We start from the raw sequence: 22,502 nt of genomic DNA, 5'->3' as shown, positions 1-22,502 counted from the left end.
TGTGTGCCTCAGCTCTGCTCCAGTCCTCTCCACACAACAGCAAAAGCCCCGAGATAGACGCAAATGAACGCAGCTGAAGGTGAAGTAAAAAGTAACCGCGTGAGCCGACAAACTTCTGGGCCGTTGCTCATTAACTAAACTCTTCAAGATTCTCTTTCTGATGATTCAGTCTTCCTTTTTTTTTTGAGTTCCTTTGAGTTTAGGCAATAGCTGCTAATGCTGGAATATTTTCCAGCAGGAGTTTCCATTCATTGAATCAGGCTTTCCACCCAGACGATGTGCACGCGCAGCCGCGCCAGCAGAACAGCCAATAGGAACGCCGAGGTCTCAGAGATGAGCTGTGATTGGTCAAAGTCTCCTGTCACAGACCAGATTTCCTAAAACCTGAAAACAGCCAAGAGGAGGTGCAGAAGTCTAGTTTTCTCTCAGATCACTTGATTTTCAATATGCTGAAAGGTTTTTATAGAATTATTACTCAATGATGCCAATAATATGTTTCCTACCACAGTTTCTGTTTGTCTCTGCTTTTCATTGAACAGAATCTGAGGTCTTTATTTAATATCTTAAACTGCACTATAACTTTTACTTTCCTGTTTTATATTATTTTGATCTTTTTTTAAATTTCTTTAAGCCTTTTAATTGTGTTGAAATGTCATTTTATATTAGTTTTATGTTCCTTTCATATTTTGTGTTAATACTTTTTATGTTTTATGTAAATAACTTTGAATTGCCTTGTTGTTGAAATGTGTTATACAAAATAAACTTACTTTGCCTTTAAGTACAGAAACTGCTGCACATTAGATCACATGACTGTGAATTACTCTACATTACTCTTCATGAAACACAATATGAATATCAAAGACTAACAACTAGCACACTCAAGTAACTAGCACAAATAACAACCATGCAGTACTTCTTTGCACCAGCTGGAAAACTGATAGAAACGGAGAAGTCAACCATAACTGGTGAATAAAAACACAATGAAACATGAAAAAAAGTAGTGGGGAACAAATCAATGAATCACAGATATCATACATTTTCAGCAGTGGAAAGTAACTCTTTTTGACTTTTGTTAATTGTCATGTTTAATCTGCAGCTGCAGTGTCTATAAAATGTCAGAAAACAGTGAAAAGTGTCCCAAGGTGATGTCTTTAAACGTCTCAAAACAAACATATTCATTTTAATATAATTAATATACAAAATTGGGAAATTTGAGAGAGCTGGAAAAGAGGCTGGAAACAGTCATTTTTGGATAGAAAATCATTTTCACGATTAATAGAAATTGTTCAACTCTTTTTTTTTTTTCTTTGGAACTCATTAGCCTGACTTTCCCAGTCAGGAAAATGACCCTGACATAAGTACTGTACATGAGTTTTCAGAGACCTGTACTTAATTATCTGACATCTCTAGTGTTCAGATAAGGATTTTACTTATAAAAACATATATGATGAATCCATTATTCAACAAGTGACCCCTTTCATGTTGTCATTTGATACTTTGTTATTGAACAAATGTTGATTATATCTGCTTTAAGAAAAATTAAAGTAATTGGTTCTCGGTATTTCTGATGTTGAAATCATGATTGCTATTTCTATTTCCTGTAGAAAGGCAAAAATGTTGCAGTGTTGCTGCTGTCATGTTAAACAAATGACACTTTGAACACGAGGGGTGCTGTTTTTATTTTAAGTCTTTATTTCTTTGTACATCTTGCAAGTGCGCAGTGAACTGTATTCTCAACTTATTTCTCAAGTTGTCTTCGTCATCTGACCAGTGTGATGCAACTATTTGCAGAAGAAGAGGAAGTTAAAAACTGGAAGTGTTTTTTAAATAAAATTGGGAAGTAGAAAATCACTGTCACAGTGAGTTTGTCCTTGTTGTTTCTGATTCTGCTCATCAACATGACTCTTAATCTCAGTGTTCTTCTCATCTTCACTGGACTCACAGGTCAGTCACACAGCTCAGTTCATCATCTGTGTTTCCTTATTTGTCTGTTTGTTACATGAGAAGAAAATGTGGCTATAATTAGTGTTATTTACATGCTTCTTATTTGAGTAATAATAAGAAAATATCTAATGTTCAGGGTAAAATAATGTCATGTTTCTTGTTGCAGGAAGTCACAGCATAACTACAGTCAGTAAAGTGTCAGTCAAGGCTGGAGGCTCCGTCTCTGTCCCATGTCTCTATGAGTCAAAGTACACACACCATGTCAAATACTTGTGTAAAGGATATAGCTGGTCGTCCTGCTCCACTGAAGTTAAAACAAATCAACCAAACAGTTCAGGAAAGTTTTTAATCTCTGATGACAAACAACAAAGAATCTTCACTGTGACTTTTAATAATCTGTCTGATGATGACACTCATTACTGGTGTGCTGTGGATATAAGTGGCGTTTCAGATGATGGGAAGTATTTTGAGCTGTCAGTCACCAGAGGTAAGAACACTTAAAGTACCTGTAAGCACATTTGAAATCCTTTTATAGATCGCTGTCCACAATATTTGATAATTTCAGTTTGTTCTGCTTTAAGATTTGCCCCAACTCTCTGTGGATCATCAGGAGATCACAGGATTTAATGGAGGTGATGTAACCATCAACTGTTACTATAAAACTCTCTCTGGAGGTTTTCAGTGGTGCAGGCTGGGAGGGTCCTGTGTGGAGCCGCCATCTGGATCAATAGATGGAACAACAGTGATCATCAATGCAAATGTCGACAGTGTTTTCACTGTGACTATGAGTGGACTGAGGACAGAGAGCAGCGGTTGGTATTTATGTGTCCAAGGAGACCTACAGATGCCGGTGCATCTAACTGTTAAAGAGAGACCCAGTACTACTGAGTACCAAACTACTAGTAAGTATAAATAACAAACATTAGATTTGCACTTAATGTAGAGGAGATATTAGAGTTTATTATTGTGATATGATTCTGATAATCGTTGTGTTGTTTCACAGCTGCTCTTACAACAACAAGACGTTTCAGCACCTTATCATCCACTCCTGAACCTGTGACTCACACTTCTGTCTTTGTAAATGAAGAACTCACCACAGTTCAGAGTGAGAACCACAGGTCAGTAAACTTTACATTCACAAAAACTGTATTTAATGTATGATGGTTAATTTATAAGTAAATCGGTCCAAGATTTGTAACAGAATCTCTAAACATACATGTTTTATTTACATCAGATATAAGATTAATTAGTAATAAGTCTTGATAATTTTTTTCAAACCGTAATCCAATATATAACTGAGAATAAATACATGTTAGATACTATTTAAAGAAGACTGGTGTCTTTATGATTTGTATTGTGTGCTTGTCATTTATATTCCAGTGTTTCCATTCACCTCATGAACAGTTTGATCATCCGTCTGAGCTTGTTGATCATCATTGTAGCAGTGGTGTCCTTGTTCATTTGGTTTAAGTTCAAAAGACGCAGTAAGTCTCTGCTCAACTTTGATGAATCCAACTCATGCCAAAAATGTTTCCTCTATATTTTTCTTTAAAACTAAAGTTGTGTGCAGCATTGTAGAACTAGATTATACTTTGATCCCAAAGCTATGATTTAGTATTTATTTAGTATTTATTCTGTGTATAGTTTGACATTTGGAAAAATATCTCTAACTCACTATAACTCTGACCTAGAATGTGAAGAAGCACAGTGGTTCATGTTTCCTATTTTAACAAAGGTGTAATGGATAAATCATTTAATCTTTGTGTAAATGACATTTTCTTTGCTCCTTCAACAACAGAGGCTGAACAGGAAGAAACATTCAGTCATGTTGAGATGAAAGAAACTTCAGTCCAGGTAACTAAACCACTGAACCTGTAATATGAATTACACAATACTATCATTACAGTAGAAAGTAGAAAAAAACACACTACATGATTTTCTTCATTCATTAACAACAAAAGCTCTTTTCTTTCTTTGTGCGTCTGTCTCTCCATCCACAGTCAGAGGTCACACACTGAGAGTGATGTGGATGAGATGTAACGTTCTGTGGTTTTACAATCATTGTTCTTCCATTGTCATGTTCCTTCTGTCCTCCACAGTGATGTTGTGTGTTCTGCTGTTTTGGTTTGGTTGTGCAGTAAATGTTGTTATAACTGCACTTGTTCATTTTGAGTTATTACACCTTGACTTTTGTATTGTATTTTGTATGTTTCCTCAGATTCTTGAAAGTGTCTTTAGTCATTGTTACATTTTAGTCCTGTTATCTATCTAATTGTAATTATTACATATTGCAGCATATTTACTGTCATTATTATTCCCACATGTATATAAAGAACACCATCCCACAATGTCATTTATAATGTGTAGCAGAGTGCAGCATTTTTATTTATTTTAACTTGGTCTACACTTTTTAATCTTAACTCCTCCTGGACTTTACTATTCCTATCTTATTCATATATTTTATTCCTAATTTGGATAATTTTCTTATTTGTACATAATTCTTGTATTTACCTTTTTTAACCTTTTAAGTTTGTCTCTTTAAAGTTTTTATCTTGTCTTGTTCTACTTCCCTGTATCACCAAGTCAAATCCTGCGTGCTAAAATGTAGTAAATTTGGTGAATAAAGTGATTGTGCTTCTGATCGTCTCTGTCAGTCTCATTCATGGATGTATTCTGATCTGCTGTGTCAGCAAACCTCCAGCAGGTGTCAGTGTTGCTGTGTGGACAGCATGAATACATGCAGAGAGACAGGGAAGTGTCAGCTGACAGTCTGTTTAGGAAAGAGATGCTACTGTCAACATAAATGATTTTTATCTTTTACAGATGACCTGGTCAGATTTGTTATATCGACTCTGTTAGGAAAATGTTGGTTGTTCACTTTTATCAGTAAAACTGATTATTCAGCAAACTGAAAATAAAATTAAATGATGGTACTAGAGAGTTTTTGTTTGTTTGTCTGGGCTCCATGAATATTTACACTGAAACGCCAAACGCCAAAAATGTCAACCTCATTGTGGCACTGGAGGAAATGTCAGAGGGATCCATGAATACCTGGAGCAAATTCCAGGTTAATCCATCTATTACATATTGAAATATTTCAGTGGACAAGTGAAATATTTGACCTGTTGGTGGCGCTGGATGCAAATTAAAGGCATCACAAAAACTCATTATGGTTTAGTCACAGCGGATTTCTGCACCAGATTTCATGACAACGGAGAACAGAGAACTTTGATCCTGTTTACAAAGACTAAATGAAAGATGGCAAGTTTATATTTGTGGAAGCAGAAGTGTTGGAGAAATGTGAAAACACAGACATGAACAAGCTGGCAGCTGTTACTTTTTCTTTTGCAGTGATGTAGTCAGGGTTCAAATTACACTGTGGCTTTAGGAGGAGCCCTATTTTCTGGTGCACACAGCCTCTAAAACACAGCATACATGGAAGTGACTGAATGACTCGGAAAATCATGGTACTGTTACTATTACAGATAGTTAATACTGTCAGTAACATTTCATAGAGTCTAAATAATAAGAATATCAGGCCATTGTTTCAAAATCAAAGAATGCATTTATTAATCAAGCAAGTAAGATGTTCTGTCTGTCTATCAGTCACCTCTGTTCTGTGTCAGAACCACAGACAGCGCCGCAGTCAGGGTGACAAACACAACAGCACACACAGCATGGTGTTCATTAGTGAAGACACATATAATGTGTGAATAAACACACAACATTGATCAGTTTTTATGTCAGGAGCATCATGTTTTAGAGCTCCCCTCAAATGTCCCAAATTAGGTTTTCAGGGGACTTCATGTCCTTTTCAGGTCATTTGCAAAAAGCAAAGATGGAATTCTGAAGTTCCCAAAGATCACGTCTATGAAAATTACAAACAGGATCAGAGACAAGGGGAAACACTGAGAACATTTCACTCTGTGCCAAGGATACAAACACCACTCTGACTTTGGTTATACAAGGACCAGATGGCTCGTAGCAACAGCCCTCGTACCCCATACTCCCACAGTACCCTCCACAGGATCCCCTGCAGGACATGGTCACAAATCCACAAAACACATGTAGACTGTGACTGCAGCAACCCTGCAAGTGTAAAGAGCTGCTCCACTGTTTCACAGCCAGGACAGAATCTGCATTGTTTCTTGTTCATTTGGGGCTTGACAATCAATCAGATCTCCTTTACTCTGGAGTAAAAATTCCCAGGGAGGCTCAACAGTGTGATACATTATATCCCTGGGCTGTAATAAAGTAAATAAAAACAGAAATGAGTCCTGTTTAATACAGAGACAGTGGTGGTAACCCAGCAGGGTGTTTTAAGAGCACAAGTCTCATGCAACTTTTGTGACTAGGGTGATGCACCAAACACAAAAGAAGGACGTGTTAACCACTGCAAGTGAAGTGCAGATAGCAAAGTGAGAAAGTAGCAAATTATTGTGACAGTGATCTCAGTGTTCTTCTCGTCTTGACTGGATTCTCAGGTCAGTTGTTATTCATGCTGGTGATATCAGTACATGATGTGAATATAATTACAATTATTTAAATGCAACCTGGTTGAGAAATAACCAAATATCAGGTCAGGCTGTTAAGATGTCGTAATGTTTCTTGTTGCAGGAATTCACAGCATAACTACAGTCAGTAAGTGTCAGTGAAGATGGAGGCTCCGTCTCTATTCCATGTCTCTATGAGTCAGAGGACACACACCATGTCAAATACTTGTGTAAAGGAAAAAGGTGGCGGACAGTTAAAACAAATCAACCAAACAGTTCAGGAAAGTTTTCAATCACTGATGACAAACAACAAAGAATCTTCACTGTGACTTTTAATAATCTTTCTGATGATGACACTCATTACTGGTGTGTTGTGGAGATAAATGATGGGTCAGATGACAGGAAGTATTTTCAGCTGTCAGTCACCAGAGGTAGAGATTCAAATGTGCAGAGCTGCCAAAGTGTTCCCTGTGACCAAGACATGTGTGACCAGCCCAGCCTGGTATGACATGTACACCACCTGATACAGATGCAAAAGCATGCATTGTACCCACAGTTTAGTATTTTGCACTCTCAGCTGAAATTTGAATAATAATGCAGGTCAAACATCTGTGCTGTCTGTCAATACTCTCTCAGCCAGTCACATGACAGCTCTCACAGCTGTGAAACAGCTGTGCCAGTCACAGGTAACAACAACTCAGCACAGCTGTACCTCAGGAAATGTCTGGATGGTTCAGAGTAACATGACATGAACACACAACACATCTGCAATCTTCTGACTTGAGGGGGTGTATTCTGACACCACATGAATGCACTGTAAGTACTTCTTACTCTCCTCTTGTTTTGAATCTTACTTAACATGGCTGAACACCCTGTGCAGTCCACTTCACAGTCGACTTGTAGATGATTGGAATGCACCCCTTGTGTGTGGAGTAGAAAGACCTCACTTTTGCTGTGAGTAGGACAGTAGGACACTGAATATTTTCTCTCCTTTTGATAGACAAGAAACTGAATTGTTTCCACACTCTCTGTTGATTTCAATGTATTTATAAAATAATAAATTGTTTTTAACTTTTAAATCCTTTCCTGTCATATCCAAGGTTTAAAAAATAAAATAAACCCATGAAAAAGTACAAAGTGGCCCTTATCATGTCAAAAGAAAGCAGAAGCATGTTGTACATTCATAAATATTCTTCCTCCAAACTGTGTGAAGCAGAAGGAGGTGTTAACCACTGCAAGTTCTTATATAGATAAACCAGGAAGTGGAAACATCACTGTCACAGTGAGTTTGTCCTTGTTGTGTCTGATTCTGCTCTTCAACATGACTCTTCATCTCAGTGTTCTTCTCATCTTCACTGGACTCACAGGTCAGTCACACAGCTCAGTTCATCATCTGTGTTTCCTTCTGTGTGTGCTGGTTATATAACAAGATAATGTGACTAAAATTATAATTAATTACTTATTTAAATGTCAGTTGGTTGAGTAATAATATAATATCAGCTAATATTAACAGTAAAATATTTTAATGGTTCTTGTTGCAGGAATTCACAGCATAACTACAGTCAGTAAAGTGTCAGTGAAGGCTAGAGGCTCCGTCTCTGTCCCATGTCTCTATGAGTCAAAGTACACAAACAACGTTAAATACTTGTGTAAAGGATATAGGTGGTTGTACTGCTCGTATGCAATTAAAACAAATCAACTAAGCAGTTCAGGAAAGTTTTCAGTCTCCGATGACAAACAACAAAGAATCTTCACTGTGACTTTTAATAATCTGTCTGAGGATGACACTTATTACTGGTGTGCTGTGGAGATAAATGACAGGCCAGATGACGGGAAGTATTTTGAGCTGTCAGTCACCAGAGGTAAGAACACTTAAAGTTCTCCTGTCATGTTTTAAACAATATAAAATGTTCTGCAGGAAGTCATTAATTCTATCTGATGGGTGTGTTTTTGCATACTAAGTTCAAATACCTTACATCCAGCTCTACACTTGTCTTCATTAAGTATTCAAGGCTTCAGGAATACACACACAGTCCCCACACTCTCCACACACACACACCACACACTCCAACACACCCTCCACCTGCTCCCACCTCTACACAGCTTACCTGCAGAACCTGCAGTGCTGCACACCAGCTCACCTTCAACTCTCCCCATCAAATCTTGTGTTTGATCACTGGATCATTTTGGAAACATTTGTAGTTATTTGTGTTACTAAACAACATGTCACAGTTCTCACAATAGTGTGACTTTCTGGATACATAGCTGCACCATACATTTGAAATCCTTTACCAGTTATGCAAATTGCATCAATATATGTTTGCCCACAGTGTTTTAGTAAATTCTGTTTGTTCTGCTTTAAGATTTGCCCCAACTCTCTGTGGATCATCAGGAGATCACAGGATTTAATGGAGGTGATGTAACCATCAACTGTTACTATAAAACTCTCTCTGGAGGTTTTCAGTGGTGCAGGCTGGGAGGGTCCTGTGTGCAGTGGTCATCTGGATCAATAGATGGAACAACAGTGACCATCAATGCAAACATCCTCTACGTTCTCATTGTGACTATGAGTGGACTGAGGACAGAGAGCAGCGGCTGGTATTTATGTGTCAAAGGAGACCTACAGATGCCAGTGCATCTAACTGTTAAAAAGAGACCCAGTACTACTGAGTACCAAACTACTAGTAAGTATAAATAACAAACATTAGATTTGCACTTAATGTAGAGGAGATATTAGTGTTTATTATTGTGATATGATTCTGATAATCATTGTGTTGTTTCACAGCTGCTCTTACAACAACAAGACGTTTCACCACCTTATCATCCACTCCTGAACCTGTGACTCACACTTCTGTCTTTGTAAATGAAGAACTCACCACAGTTCAGAGTGAGAACCACAGGTCAGTAAACTTTACATTCACATACAGTATTTAGAGTATGATGACTAATTTATAGGCAAATAAACCTCTTTGTGAGAGAATTTATATACATGTTTTTCACTGACATCATTTGACTCATACAGTAAATAAGTTTAGCCTAACTGGAACCCATAGGTGCATGGTTATGTTTTAAAACAGGAGAGTATACTTGTAAAGATATATATTCTGTGGGGGGTCCTCACCAGGAAAAAAAAATTAAATTTAAAACAATTTTCCTGCATTTCTACACCAGCCAACATCTTAAGTCAAGAAACATCTACCTGCAGTGTGTTTACCTCCACCACATCACAAATAATAAAATCAACAGGGCTGATGCACAACAATAGACAAACTCTTTGATACACAACATCTGGAGTCTGTATCAACATTAAATGCATCAATTCTACTTCAAGAGCAAAATTCAAAGTCTAAATCTATGAAGAAGTTTGTGATCCTGTAAACAATTTGATCCTAAACACACAGACAGAGGTGGGAAGTAATGAAGTACTTAGGTCTTGTACTTCAGTTGATTTTTACTTCCTACACTTTAACTGAAATATGTGAATCATTGATGATTATTTTTATTTGGCATCATTGTGCGCTGCCTTCCCAACATGGCGACTGATTTCAACCTAAATGGATGGAACAATAACACAGAAAAGATGATCCCTTAATGCATCATCAGTGCAGATTAAGCACAACAAATAAGATATAAGGAGTAACAAGACAGAAATGACTCAAAAGGTGTAATGAGAAGAAGAAAACAACATAAAAGACATAAGATATAATAAAATGTAACACAACGTAAACAATGTATAAGACATAACAAAAAGAAAACAACGTAAAAAATGAACATGATATAAAAGATGTAACAAGTTGAAAATGACAGAAAAGTTCCAACAAAAAAATGTAACAGGACAAAAGTGTTGTAAAAGACGTAACATTACAAAAATTGTGCAACTATGGAAACTGAATCAGAGGGAGACTTTACACAGAAACAGTCAGTAGAAATGTTCTTCTTTTATACTTTGAGTACATTTCAGGGCCTGTACTTTTTCACTTTTACTTGAGTAAAGTACCACTACTGCTAGTCTTTTTTTAAACAAGTATTTGTATTTCTACTTGAGTAAAGAATGTATGTACTTTTGCCACCTCTACATGTAGGTTGTATTGATATGATGGTGGTGACACGTCGGAAAGTCACACATACTGTAGCAGAGTGGTGTCATTTTCAGGACATTTAATGAAGTGAAACTGTGCAGAATAGTGCTGTGTCCAGGTGTGACACTTCTCACATATTAGCTCTGTGTGTGTGTGAGAGAGAGTGAGAGAGAGTGATGCAGACATTGACTGATATTCAAAGCATGCTGTGGTAAATGATCAGCAGTGCAAAAATCTATTATTTTATTACATTATTATTATGTTTTGAAGTGACGTTGTATGAGGTCCTTGAACACACCTCCAGTTTGGAGAAGCAGCAGGAGTCCTGGTTTAGGAAGCTAAGTAATGTTCTGCTGAGGACAGGGTCAGCAGCAAAACATGTTTCAACCACCTCATAAAATCAATATCAGTTTAACTGTACGCTATATTAAGACTATTTTCACTGTTTTACCTCACTGTCTCCTCACTTTTCCTACGAGAACACACTGTTAAATACATGAAAATGTTCCAAACCTTGTAGTCTCCTTGGCAAAAACAGAAATTTTATCTGGCAGGACACAAGACTTGCTTGACTACTTCTGTTTCAATTCATTGGTTTGTTTGTGTTATTGTTTGACTTTGTGAATCTGAACTGACCCTTTAAAACACCGAAGCCACACAATAACACAAACTAACTAATCAGATCTGATGGCAAAATAAAGCAGTGAAAATATTTTAAATATGGTGTACATTGAAGCTGATATTGTTTTTTTTTTGTGTGGATAAAATACATTTTACTGCTGACTCTGTCCACAGCAGTACATTGTTTAGCTTCCAACACCTGAACTCCTGCTGCTTCTCCAAACTGGGGACGTTAGACCTCCATCTACTGTAGCTGATACACTGACTATGATAAATACCTCATAATAATCCGAAATATCCCTTTAAGACTTTCTGTGGGACTTTTTAAACAAGAGCATTGTGTTGATCTTGGTTTTCTCATCTGTATTGTGACTGTTGCAGCAGAGCTTCAAACCACCTGAGTCTCATCTTGAGTTTGAGTTTGTTGATCTTCATCATGATGGTGACCTCGTTCACCTGGTTTATGTTGAGAAGACACAGTAAGTCTGTTCTGAGCTTCCATACTGTAAATCCAGTCCTTCAGTATTTTCAGTTGAAATATGCAGCACTGTCATTGTACAATGAGAGTCAGTAACAGAGTTTTTACTGTGTCATTTTTAGAACAGACCACAGCACGATCATCAGCTGCAGCAGCGGTAAGATATGCTGATTATTATGATCATTTTCTTTTCTTTATGAAGAAGGCTGTAATGAACCTCAGGATGGAGGCAGAGCTGCTATCATGCTCATTTGCGTTTTTACTGCAGTATTGGGCAATCATCAGGAGAGACACACACATATATACATTATATCTAACAATGATTAAACTGAGAGATTTAGACTTTTCATCCTGTTCATTATTAAGTTTATACAGTTAAGTGAACCCAGGATGCTTGGTTACAATCCCTTTACACTACTGCAAAAAACTGAGACTATACTGTACAAAAACACTTTATTAAAAACTTTGCATAAAGAAACTTGCACTGTCCAAACTTTAGTCAAAACCTGCAAATCTCCTGTGTGCAACCAGGTTAGTGATCAGAAGGTTTCTGATTGGATCCCGCAGTATGATTCTACTGATCGTGATTTCATGTTCATGATGTCAACATAGTGATAATATGAATAACTTAATAATATTCTGCTGTAAATGATGTATGGATGAAAATGCATGATGGTGAGAACATGAATGTCTTTCATGGACTCCTCTGACATGTGGTTTGTTCCTTCATCACAGCCTGAACAGGAAGTAACATACAGCACTGTGACGCGCATGAGAAAGACTCCTGACAAGGTAAATACAGTGTCACATTTTAAATAGTTGAATATTCTGCTCTGTCCCATGTGTTGCAGCCACTCTGGAAATTTTATTATGCTGCTGTTAATCCACTCATGTGTCTTGGTCTTAAGACGTAATATGGGGGACATAATGTCCATTGGCAGGACAGCTAATGTTAGCTGGGGTTAATGGCCACACTCTGTGTGTGTGCTCAGCCTAAATTGGTTCTTCGTGACTTCCTCGCCCAGTGTTGATCCACCAAGTCAGCACCACCTCTTTCACCGCTCAGAGTCTCTGGGGTTTGGAGCAGCTCGGTCCTGAGATCCCACCGCTGACCTTGCACTGGACAGGGTTGTCTTCAGCGTTGTCTTCTTTGGCTCTCATCCAGTGGTCCATTTGGTTTTGTAAGACAAAGACATTAAGTCAAACACAGATAACTCCTTAGAGAGATGAGCACTTCTGCAGTCTTCTTCTGGGTGACTTTCCTCTCAACATGAGCAGCGAGGCCATAACACAGTTCACAACTCTGAATGGTGTCTCTCACACGGTGGAGGCCACAGTGTCCCACGAGACCCCTGTATAAGCCCCTGTTCTGTCACATACGTCAAACCTAAGTGCCACAGTTGCTAAGCAACTAAAACTTAAACTTTTTATTTACATTTTCAGTATATTTAAGTTCATTTCCTATATTTACCCCTTAGATAAAACAACAACATCCACCTCCTACTCAGCCTCTAGATAGAACATCAGCAACTACATTGTTCTCACCTGCAATGTGCATCACTTCAACATCATTTGGCTGTAAAATCAAACTCCACCTGAACACTCTGGGGTTGGCACTCTTGAACTGACCAAAGAAAGCTGGAGGATGGACTGGTTGCACAGCAGACATTTTGACTTATCAGAGCAGGAAAAACACCAGTGGACTTAATACCAGTAATTCAGGCTCAGTTCCACTATGTGTCCCAGTAACAGTGACAGACTGAACCAGCATGCACAATAAAAGGAGCTCCTCCAAGTGGAACTCAGCACTCATTAATGCACCTGTGGGTTTTCTGGTATGTCAAAATGTCTGCTGTGCAACTAGTCCACTGTGGTCTGAATACACCACCACTCACTCACTGTTTGCCACGTACACCTCAAAATGTCTCACGGCTAACACCAAAGACAAAGCCCGACATGTATATGTTCCACCACAGCAAGTTTCCCCTCAACATTATTCTGCAGCAGCACCATCCGTCGCTGTACCCTGGGCTTAGCACCGCCCAACACGTCTGTGATTGGTTTAAAGAAATGCAAAAGAGGCAGGGCCTTTCTTCTGCTATAACAGAAAGTGTGTGTGGAGCCAGACTTCTACTGTGGAGAGACGTGTGGCTGTGTAAGACTAAGATGAAGGTGGTCGATTGTTTGGTATTATGAGAATAAATCTGAGATCTGTTTAGTTTGGTTTAGTAAATGATCCAACTATAATTCTACTGACCATGATGCATGATGGTGAGAACATGAATGTCTTTCATGGACTGACATGTGGTTTGTTCCTTCATCACAGCCTGAACAGGAAGTAACATACAGCACTGTGACGCGCATGAGAAACACTCCTGACAAGGTAACTACAACTGAAAACCAGCATTAAATGTGCTTGACTTTTGACCCCTCAGGCGGCCCTGCATTAAAAACTGTGTTAAAAACCCACATTATTATATAAAGGATACTTCATGAGCTCAGGAAGACTTTGGAAAACCGTTGTCAGTAAACACAGACTTGACTTGTCCACATTTCAGATTGTTTTCAAAAATCATGTCCTCTGAGCTAAAGAGAAAAATGATGATCCAGATATCTAACTGCCACATCTGTGAAGGTCCCATTAATGCTGAAAGGTACATACAGGTTTTGGAGCAACATATGCTGCCATCCAGACGTCTTTTTCAGAGACGTCCCTTCTTATTTCAGTAAGACCACGCTGAGACACGTTCTGCATGTGTTACAACAGCGTGGCTTCATAGTTAAAAGAGTTCAGATACCAGACTGAGCTGCCTGCAGTCCAGACCTGTCTCCCATTGAAAATGTGTGGTGCATTATGAAGCACAAAATACCACAACAGAGACCCCGGACTGTTGAGCAGCTGAAGTCGTATATCAAGCAAGAATGAGAAAGAACAATGAGTGTCCTCAGTTGTCAAACACTGACTGAGTGTTGTTAAAAGAAAAGGTGATGTATCACAGTGGTCAACATGCTCTTGTCCCAATGATTTTAGAACATGTTGCAGCCATCAAATTCAGAATGAGTTCATATTTACAAAGAACAAGACACTCAGTCAGTTTCAACATAAAATTAAAATGTGTTTGTAGTAGTATCTAGACTTTGATTGAGCATGTTGGTGTCTAAAAAGATTTTTTATAACAGTCAGTTTGAAGTCACACTTTGAATCTTTGTCTTTTCTTTCATTTTTGCTTCTGTTCTTCAACAGGTTGAAGCAAAAGATGAGGATACTATATACAGCACACTGGCTCTGCAATAATTGTATGACTCTCTGCTGCCTGTCGGTCTTTTCATCTGGTTTCTTTTAGTCTTAGTATAAGAAAAGATCAACTTTATTGATCCCACACCAGAGAAATTCACATTACAGCAGCTCATAAAAGTACAGGTAGGAAAAAGGGTTGAGTGATAATAGAATACTTATGAAGTCAAGATAAAATAGAAAAAAATAGTACTAAATTTATCAAAGCTAAACACAAAAGACCATATGCACCTTTCACTTATACTGATATATGGACATGTATATGGGTATATATGAATAAGTGCAGGATAATTACACACAAGTTGCAGTCCACACATGGTGTGCAGCATCATAATGAAGATAAAAATCATGTAAATATTGTTGTTTTGTAAAGGCAGATTGTACAGAGAAACAGATTGGATTACACAGAATTCAAGCTGAGCATGTTGCTCATTAACTCGACTCTTTAAGATTCTCTTTCTGATAATTCTCTCTTCTGGTTTTTGAGTTGCTTTGTAGTTTAGGCAGTAGCTCCCTAAGCTGGAATAGTGAATTTGTTAGGTTCTGACAAGGCCTGGACCCCGGATGCAGAGACAGAGGCAGAAGAAGTGTTCAAAAAGTTTATTTTCCAACACGGGACCAAAAAGACAACAAAAGGTGAGGGCAGGTGCAGGCAGTGGTCGGCAGGCTGGCGTGGCAGGTGAGGCAGGAGGAAGCCGAGCAGGCGATAGCTCAAGGCGAGAGTGGCACGAACGGCCGGAAGGTTCGCTGGTGCTGGACAAAAAACACAAGAAATCCACGAGTGCAAAAGAGAAGAGCTGTCACTACTGTACCGACTGGTACGGAACAGTCCTGCGCAGGAGTGGCGTCTCGACCAGGCTTATATTGCAGGTGAAATGAGTAGACGAGCGCCAGGTGTGTCTCGTTGAGCCGAGCCAGCCAATCACTGCCGCCGCTGCACACACACACTGCCCTGGAGAGAAAAAGGAGGGGGGAAAGGGAGACAGGGAGAAAACACAAAACATACCCAAACAAACCAACAAAGCCTACAACCATGACAGAATATTCCAGCAGGAGTTTTCATTCATTGAATCAGGCTTTCCACCCAGACGATGTGCACACACAGCCGCGCCAGCAGAACAGCCAATAGGACCGCCGAGGTCTCAGAGATGAGCTGTGATTGGTCAAAGTCTCCTGTCACAGACCAGATTTCCTAAAACCTGAAAACAGCCAAGAGGAGGTGCAGAAGTCTAGTTTTCTCTCAGACCACTTGATTTTCAATATGCTGAAAGGTTTTTATAGAATTATTACTCAATGATGCCAATAATATGTTTCCTACCACAGTTTCTGTTTGTCTCTGCTTTTCATTGAACAGAATCTGATGTCTTTATTTAATATCTTAAACTGCACTATAACTTTTACTTTCCTGTTTTATCTTATTTTTATTTCTTTAAGCCTTTTAATTGTGTTGAACTGTCATTTTATATTAGTTTTATGTTCCTGTCATATTTTGTGTTAATACCTTTTATGTTTTATGTAAATAACTTTGAATTGCCTTGTTGTTGAAATGTGTTATACAAAATAAACTTACTTTGCCTTTAAGTACAGAAACTGCTGCACATTAGATCACATGACTGTGAATTACTCTACATTACTCTTCATGAAACACAATATGAATATCAAAGACTAACAACTAGCACACTCAAGTAACTAGCAAGTGTCAGTGAAGGCTGGAGGCTCCGTCTCTGTCCCATGTCTCTTTGAGTCAAAGGACACACACCATGTCAAATACTTGTGGCCGTGTTTACTGGTTAGCTTCAATGCTATAAACAGCAAGCAAAGAATTTTACCTTTGTCTTTTTCTACTCATCAAGGGTTCATAGAGATCATGAGTGGTATTCTACCGACGTCCCTTATTTTTTCCTGAATTGTGGACAAGATTTCTTCTCTCCTGTTTTCTTTGTTTTCAGCAGTTCATGTACCTGTTATAGAGTGTTAGCACACAAGATTTGGTGCAAATCCGTCCACCCGTTCAGAAGTTATCGCGCAAACAACAAAAATCTGTGACGGATGGCCAGACGGAAGGACGGACGCATGGACTCACATACGGCCGGAGAACAGTATGCCTCCAGCCCGGCACCTTCAGCAGGCAGAGGCATAAAAACTAAGTATTGTTGTTCTTAAAGGTGTTATTTACAAGGTTTCAGCCTGGTTGATAACGTCGTGGACGATATTGAAAACATTCCTCCTTCTAATACTGAAGGTAAGTACTGAATGTTTTTTTTTTCAGTGATGGTGTTGAGTTGGTGCAGTGGTTAAATTTTAGCTATAAATTAATTTGCTGCAATTAAACTCTAAACAGCCCATGTCTTAATGGTTTCAAACTGCATACCTTGTTTACTACCTGACTGAATTAGTTTGTTAAGTTTTAGATTAAAAAATAAAATAAATCAGACATTTTGCTGAGCCAGATTTTATAGGAAGTTAATAATTAATAATTAATTGATTCATTTTCAATAAGAATTTTACTGATTAAACATTATTGCTAATCGCTAATTAATCAATAGCCTACAAATGACTTTAATTGGGCCTCATTTGACTTTGTTTTGTCCAGCGGAGCCATTCACTGGATAAAGAAACTTCAAATTAAACTTAAAATAAGAAAAAAGAGGAAAAACAAAAGAACAACAATTAGAAAATATATTTTAGCTCATCAAATACTCACAGTTCAGATGATGTGACCTACCATATTGGTTTGTGACATCATCAGTGATGTCACAGCTGGATTCCTATTGGCTGGCTATAGGCTTCTCCTGTGATGTCATGATGATGTCACAGTTTCAGAAGTTTATAAATACAGGTTGAGAAGATGATTTGTACTGAGTTGGAGTTGACCCGATTCCCTTAGATGGGATGCGTGGCGAGGACGTCCCCTACACGTTCAGAGGTGAGCGAGTTGAGTCGCTGACTTTGCGTTATAGTCAGGGGGTGTAAACTGGTCTTGGGAAAGCTGGTCTCAACTCACTTTGACCCTCCTCTGTTGATGTGGGTGGTAGGACCTCATGGCGTCACAGTCCATCTTCGTAAGCACACGCGTGTGAGTGTGTGCATGAGACACGTGTCTCCAACAGACATGACTGATGTCATCATTTGTGTGCTTCAATAACAGGGTTAACCTGTGGCTTTACGTCATTGATGATGTAACTCATTGCTTCTCAACCTGGGGCCCAGGCCCACCTTAGGAGGGCGCCAGAAATCACAGTCAGTCCTCAAGACTTTGTGTGTTCTGAGGTCCACAAAATCAGATTTGCACATGTCAACTAAAATCACACTTTCAGGGTTCATACATCTTTTCCAAAATCGAAGTCGAGCTCCTTTCAAGCATTTTTAATGTTCATTTTCAAGCTTTTCCAGCACTTTACAGCTGATAAATGACATATTTACATACCAAATGATTATTTCACCTCTACATCACATTAAATCAGATGTTATTGTGGTCAGTCAGTGTCTTTTATATTCACATACAGCTTAGCTTAGAGACCCTGTGCAGCCTGACACTGTTCACACACTGTTACTTTTATTTTTAAAACAGGCGACAACATCCCCACTCCAACTAACACAACACCACTGGTTACCTCCATGTGCAGACAGATCTCCTGTAGCAGTGATGAGAAGTGCAGTGGAAAGAGAACTGATGATTGAGAGAAAGTTTTCTGTGTCAGCAAACCTCCAGCAGGTGTCAGTGTTGCTGTGTGGACAGCATGAATACATGCAGAGAGACAGGGAAGTGTCAGCTGACAGTCTGGTCAGGAAAGAGATGCTACTGTCAACATAAATGATTTTTATCTTTTACAGATGACCTGGTCAGACTTGTTATATCGACTCTGTTAGGAAAATGTTGGTTGTTCCCTTTTATCAGTAATATTTTGAACCAAAGTAAAGGACAAACTGAAAATAAAATTAAATGATGGTACTAGAGAGTTTTTGTTTGTTTGTCTGGGCTCCATGAATATTTACACTGAAACGCCAAACGCCAAAAATGTCAACCTCATTGTGGCACTGGAGGAAATGTCAGAGGGATCCATGAATACCTGGAGCAAATTCCAGGTTAATCCATCTATTACATATTGAAATATTTCAGTGGACAAGTGAAATATTTGACCTGTTGGTGGCGCTGGATGCAAATTAAAGGCATCACAAAAACTCATTATGGTTTAGTCACGGTGGATTTCTGCACCAGATTTCATGACAACGGAGAACAGAGAACTTTGATCCTGTTTACAAAGACTAAATGAAAGATGGCAAGTTTATATTTGTGGAAGCAGAAGTGTTGGAGAAATGTGAAAACACAGACATGAACAAGCTGGCAGCTGTTACTTTTTCTTTTGCAGTGATGTAGTCAGGGTTCAAATTACACTGTGGCTTTAGGAGGAGCCCTATTTTCTGGTGCACACAGCCTCTAAAACACAGCATACATGGAAGTGACTGAATGACTCGGAAAATCATGTTACTGTTACTATTACAGATAGTTAATACTGTCAGTAACATTTCATAGAGTCTAAATAATAAGAATATCAGGCCACTGTTTCAAAATCAAAGAATGCATTTATTAATCAACAAAAAACAAGAAACAAAATCACAAAATCAGCAGAGAGACACAAGCAACGTTTTTCTGCTTCTCATACACACACCTTCATGAATATATCAACATCATCATCTGATCTTTGTGGATTTAAACTAATGTGGAGATTTCTTAAATCATTATTAACTCACATTTGTTTTTACATGGGAGGACTTCATAAAGTATCACAGGCACATAGAAACAGCTGTTTTGCTGCGTGCATCTCTCTCACACACTCTCTCCTCATTGGCTGTCCCTTCACTTCCCTGTCGTTTCCCTTCTGTCTGTGGATTTTTACAATCCTCAGAAAGTGGAATCAGGGCCGAAAGTTCACTTTGCAACAACGGAAAGCAAACAGGAACCAAAGCAAGTAAGATGTTCTGTCTGTCTATCAGTCACCTCTGTTCTGTGTCAGAACCACGGACAGCGCCGCAGTCAGGGTGACAAACACAACAGCACACACAGCATGGTGTTCATTAGTGAAGACACATATAATGTGTGAATAAACACACAACATTGATCAGTTTTTATGTCAGGAGCATCATGTTTTAGAGCTCCCCTCAAATGTCCCAAATTAGGTTTTCAGGGGACTTCATGTCCTTTTCAGGTCATTTGCAAAAAGCAAAGATGGAATTCTGAAGTTCCCAAAGATCACGTCTATGAAAATTACAAACAGGATCGGAGACAAGGGGAAACACTGAGAACATTTCACTCTGTGCCAAGGATACAAACACCACTCTGACTTTGGTTATACAAGGACCAGATGGCTCGTAGCAACAGCCCTCGTACCCCATACTCCCACAGTCCAGTGTGTAAAATTTAGGGGGATTTAATTGTATTAAAAGGAACATAATAAGTGAATTAGCAAATGTTTGTTTGTGTTATGTTGCCATTACCTTAGAATGAGCCTCTTCCATGGAGTCTGCTTCACACCACCATGTTTCAACAGTAGCCCAGATCAGAAAAAAACAAAACTGGCTCTAGATACAACCTTTTGCATTTAGCATGAGCTTCACGGCTTGGAAGGGAAGAGTGAAACAATCCTTCGCACTGGTCCTTTAAACCAGGATTACAAGATCCTAGATCAGACAATCAAAATAAAACACCCAACAAAAATTTTACATATAAAGAATAATAACAGCACAGACGAAGTTGGAAGTAAAAGAGTGTACTAAAATGAATTAAAAAAAACTTTCACACCCAGACTATTTTTATGTTTCAGGCCTCTTAAGTGAGACAGCTGTGAGATGAGACATGAACAAACAGAGACAGTCTGTTCACCCAACAGACGTTTTATGTACGTAAGTATCATGCAGCCCTGCAGCCCTGTTATAACTCTCACTACCATGTACTCAGTATTGCGCCTAAGATTTTAAGAAATAAAACAAAGAAAAATAAAAAACAGACAATGTGGCCCCGGTCACATCAAAACAAAGTGAAACCATGTTCTAGCTTCATATATAGATGTATTTGCGTCATCACCCGACCAGTGTGATGCAGGTAACTTACAAAAGAAGAGGGTGTTAACCACTGCAAGTACTGATTTAGTAAAGTCAGGAAGTAGAAACATCACTGTCACAGTGAGTTTGTCCTTGTTGTGTCTGATTCTGCTCATCAACATGACTCTTCATCTCAGTGTTCTTCTCATCTTCACTGGACTCACAGGTCAGTACTTATTATGGTGATAAATCAGTTGGTTGAGTAATAATATAATATCAGCTAATATTAACAGTAAAATGTTTTAATGTTTCTTGTTGCAGGAATTCACAGCATAACTACAGTCAGTAAAGTGTCAGTGAAGGCTGGAGGCTCCGTCTCTGTCCCATGTCTCTATGAGTCAAAGTACACACACCATGTCAAATACTTGTGTAAAGGACATTGGATGATCTGCTCCACTGAAGTTAAAACAAATCAACCAAACAGTTCAGGAAAGTTTTCAATCTCTGATGACAAACAACAAAGAATCTTCACTGTGACTTTTAATAATCTGTCTGAGGATGACACTCATTACTGGTGTGCTGTGGAGATAAGTGGCGGGTCAGATGACGGGAAGTATTTTCAGCTGTCAGTCACCAGAGGTAAGAACACTTAAAGTACCTGTAAGCACATGTCAAATCCTTTATTAGTTATACCAATTCTACCAATAAATTGCTGCCCAGAATGTTTTAGTAAATGCTATTTCTTCTCCTTGAAGGTCGGCCCCAACTCTCTGTGGATCATCAGGAGATCACAGGATTTAATGGAGGTGATGTAACCATCAACTGTTACTATAAAACTTTCTCTGGAGTTATTCAGTGGTGCAGGCTGGGAGGGTCCTGTGTGGAGCCGCCATCTGGATCAATAGATGGAACAACAGTGACCATCAATGCAAATGTCCCCGGTGTTTTCACTGTGACTATGAGTGGACTGAGGACAGAGAGCAGCGGCTGGTATTTATGTGTCAAAGGAGACCTACAGATGCCGGTGCATCTAACTGTTAAAGAGAGACCCAGTACTACTGAGTACCATAACCTTCTGACCACCAGTAAGTAAGCATGAATACAATATTTCCCATGAATTATATTCAGTATAGAGGAGATATTAGTGTTCATTCTTTTGATATGTTTCTGGTAATCATTGGGTTGTTTCCCACAGCAACACTTACAGCAACAAGACGTTTAAACACCTTTTCATCCACTCTTGAACCTGTGACTCACCACAAGTCAGTAGCTTTTGCATTCACTTTCAGTAGTACAATAGCTAATTTAAAGGTAAATAAATCAGTCTTATTTGACTCATGTGACATGTATGATAATGGAAGTTAGCTTCATTGGTCACCCCTAAGATATAAGATTGTGTACAGCTGTAGTTCATAAGTCCAGGAGGATGCATACCTAAAATTATATTGTGGGACTTTTTAAACAAGAGCACTGTGTTGATCTTGGTTTTCTCATCTGTATTGTGACTGTTGCAGCAGAGCTTCAAACCACCTGAGTCTCATCTTGACTTTGAG

At 38.7% G+C, this 22,502-nt stretch overlaps 1 protein-coding gene across 1 annotated transcript; it reads left to right on the top strand.

Annotated features, from left to right (window-relative positions):
• The first annotated feature begins 1,823 nt into the window (after nucleotides 1-1,823).
• On the top strand, nucleotides 1,824-22,042 carry LOC146311586 (polymeric immunoglobulin receptor-like). The gene is made up of 9 exons (XM_084741516.1): nucleotides 1,824-1,944; nucleotides 2,111-2,431; nucleotides 2,526-2,846; nucleotides 2,948-3,062; nucleotides 3,325-3,428; nucleotides 3,743-3,798; nucleotides 21,001-21,175; nucleotides 21,271-21,588; nucleotides 21,705-22,042. Exons 1-9 carry the CDS (start codon nucleotides 1,899-1,901, stop codon nucleotides 22,040-22,042), a joined length of 1,794 nt encoding a protein of 597 aa, XP_084597642.1. The 5' UTR covers nucleotides 1,824-1,898.
• The last annotated feature ends 460 nt before the right edge of the window (nucleotides 22,043-22,502 follow it).

The sequence above is a fragment of the Lutjanus erythropterus genome, chromosome 17, assembly GCF_056507025.1.
Source record: "Lutjanus erythropterus isolate fLutEry1 chromosome 17, fLutEry1.hap2, whole genome shotgun sequence".
NCBI lineage: Eukaryota > Metazoa > Chordata > Actinopteri > Lutjaniformes > Lutjanidae > Lutjanus > Lutjanus erythropterus.
Note: the sequence above shows the minus strand (reverse complement) of the source record. Positions and strands in the feature narration are given on the sequence as shown.

Coding starts and splice junctions, on each gene's coding strand:
- LOC146311586 (XM_084741516.1), top strand. CDS start 1,899: ATGACTCTTAATCTCAGTGTTCTTCTCATCTTCACTGGACTCACAG. Junction 3,063..3,324: donor GTTCAGAGTGAGAACCACAG/GTCAGTAAACTT, acceptor TTTATATTCCAG/TGTTTCCATTCACCTCATGA. Junction 3,429..3,742: donor GTTTAAGTTCAAAAGACGCA/GTAAGTCTCTGC, acceptor CTTCAACAACAG/AGGCTGAACAGGAAGAAACA.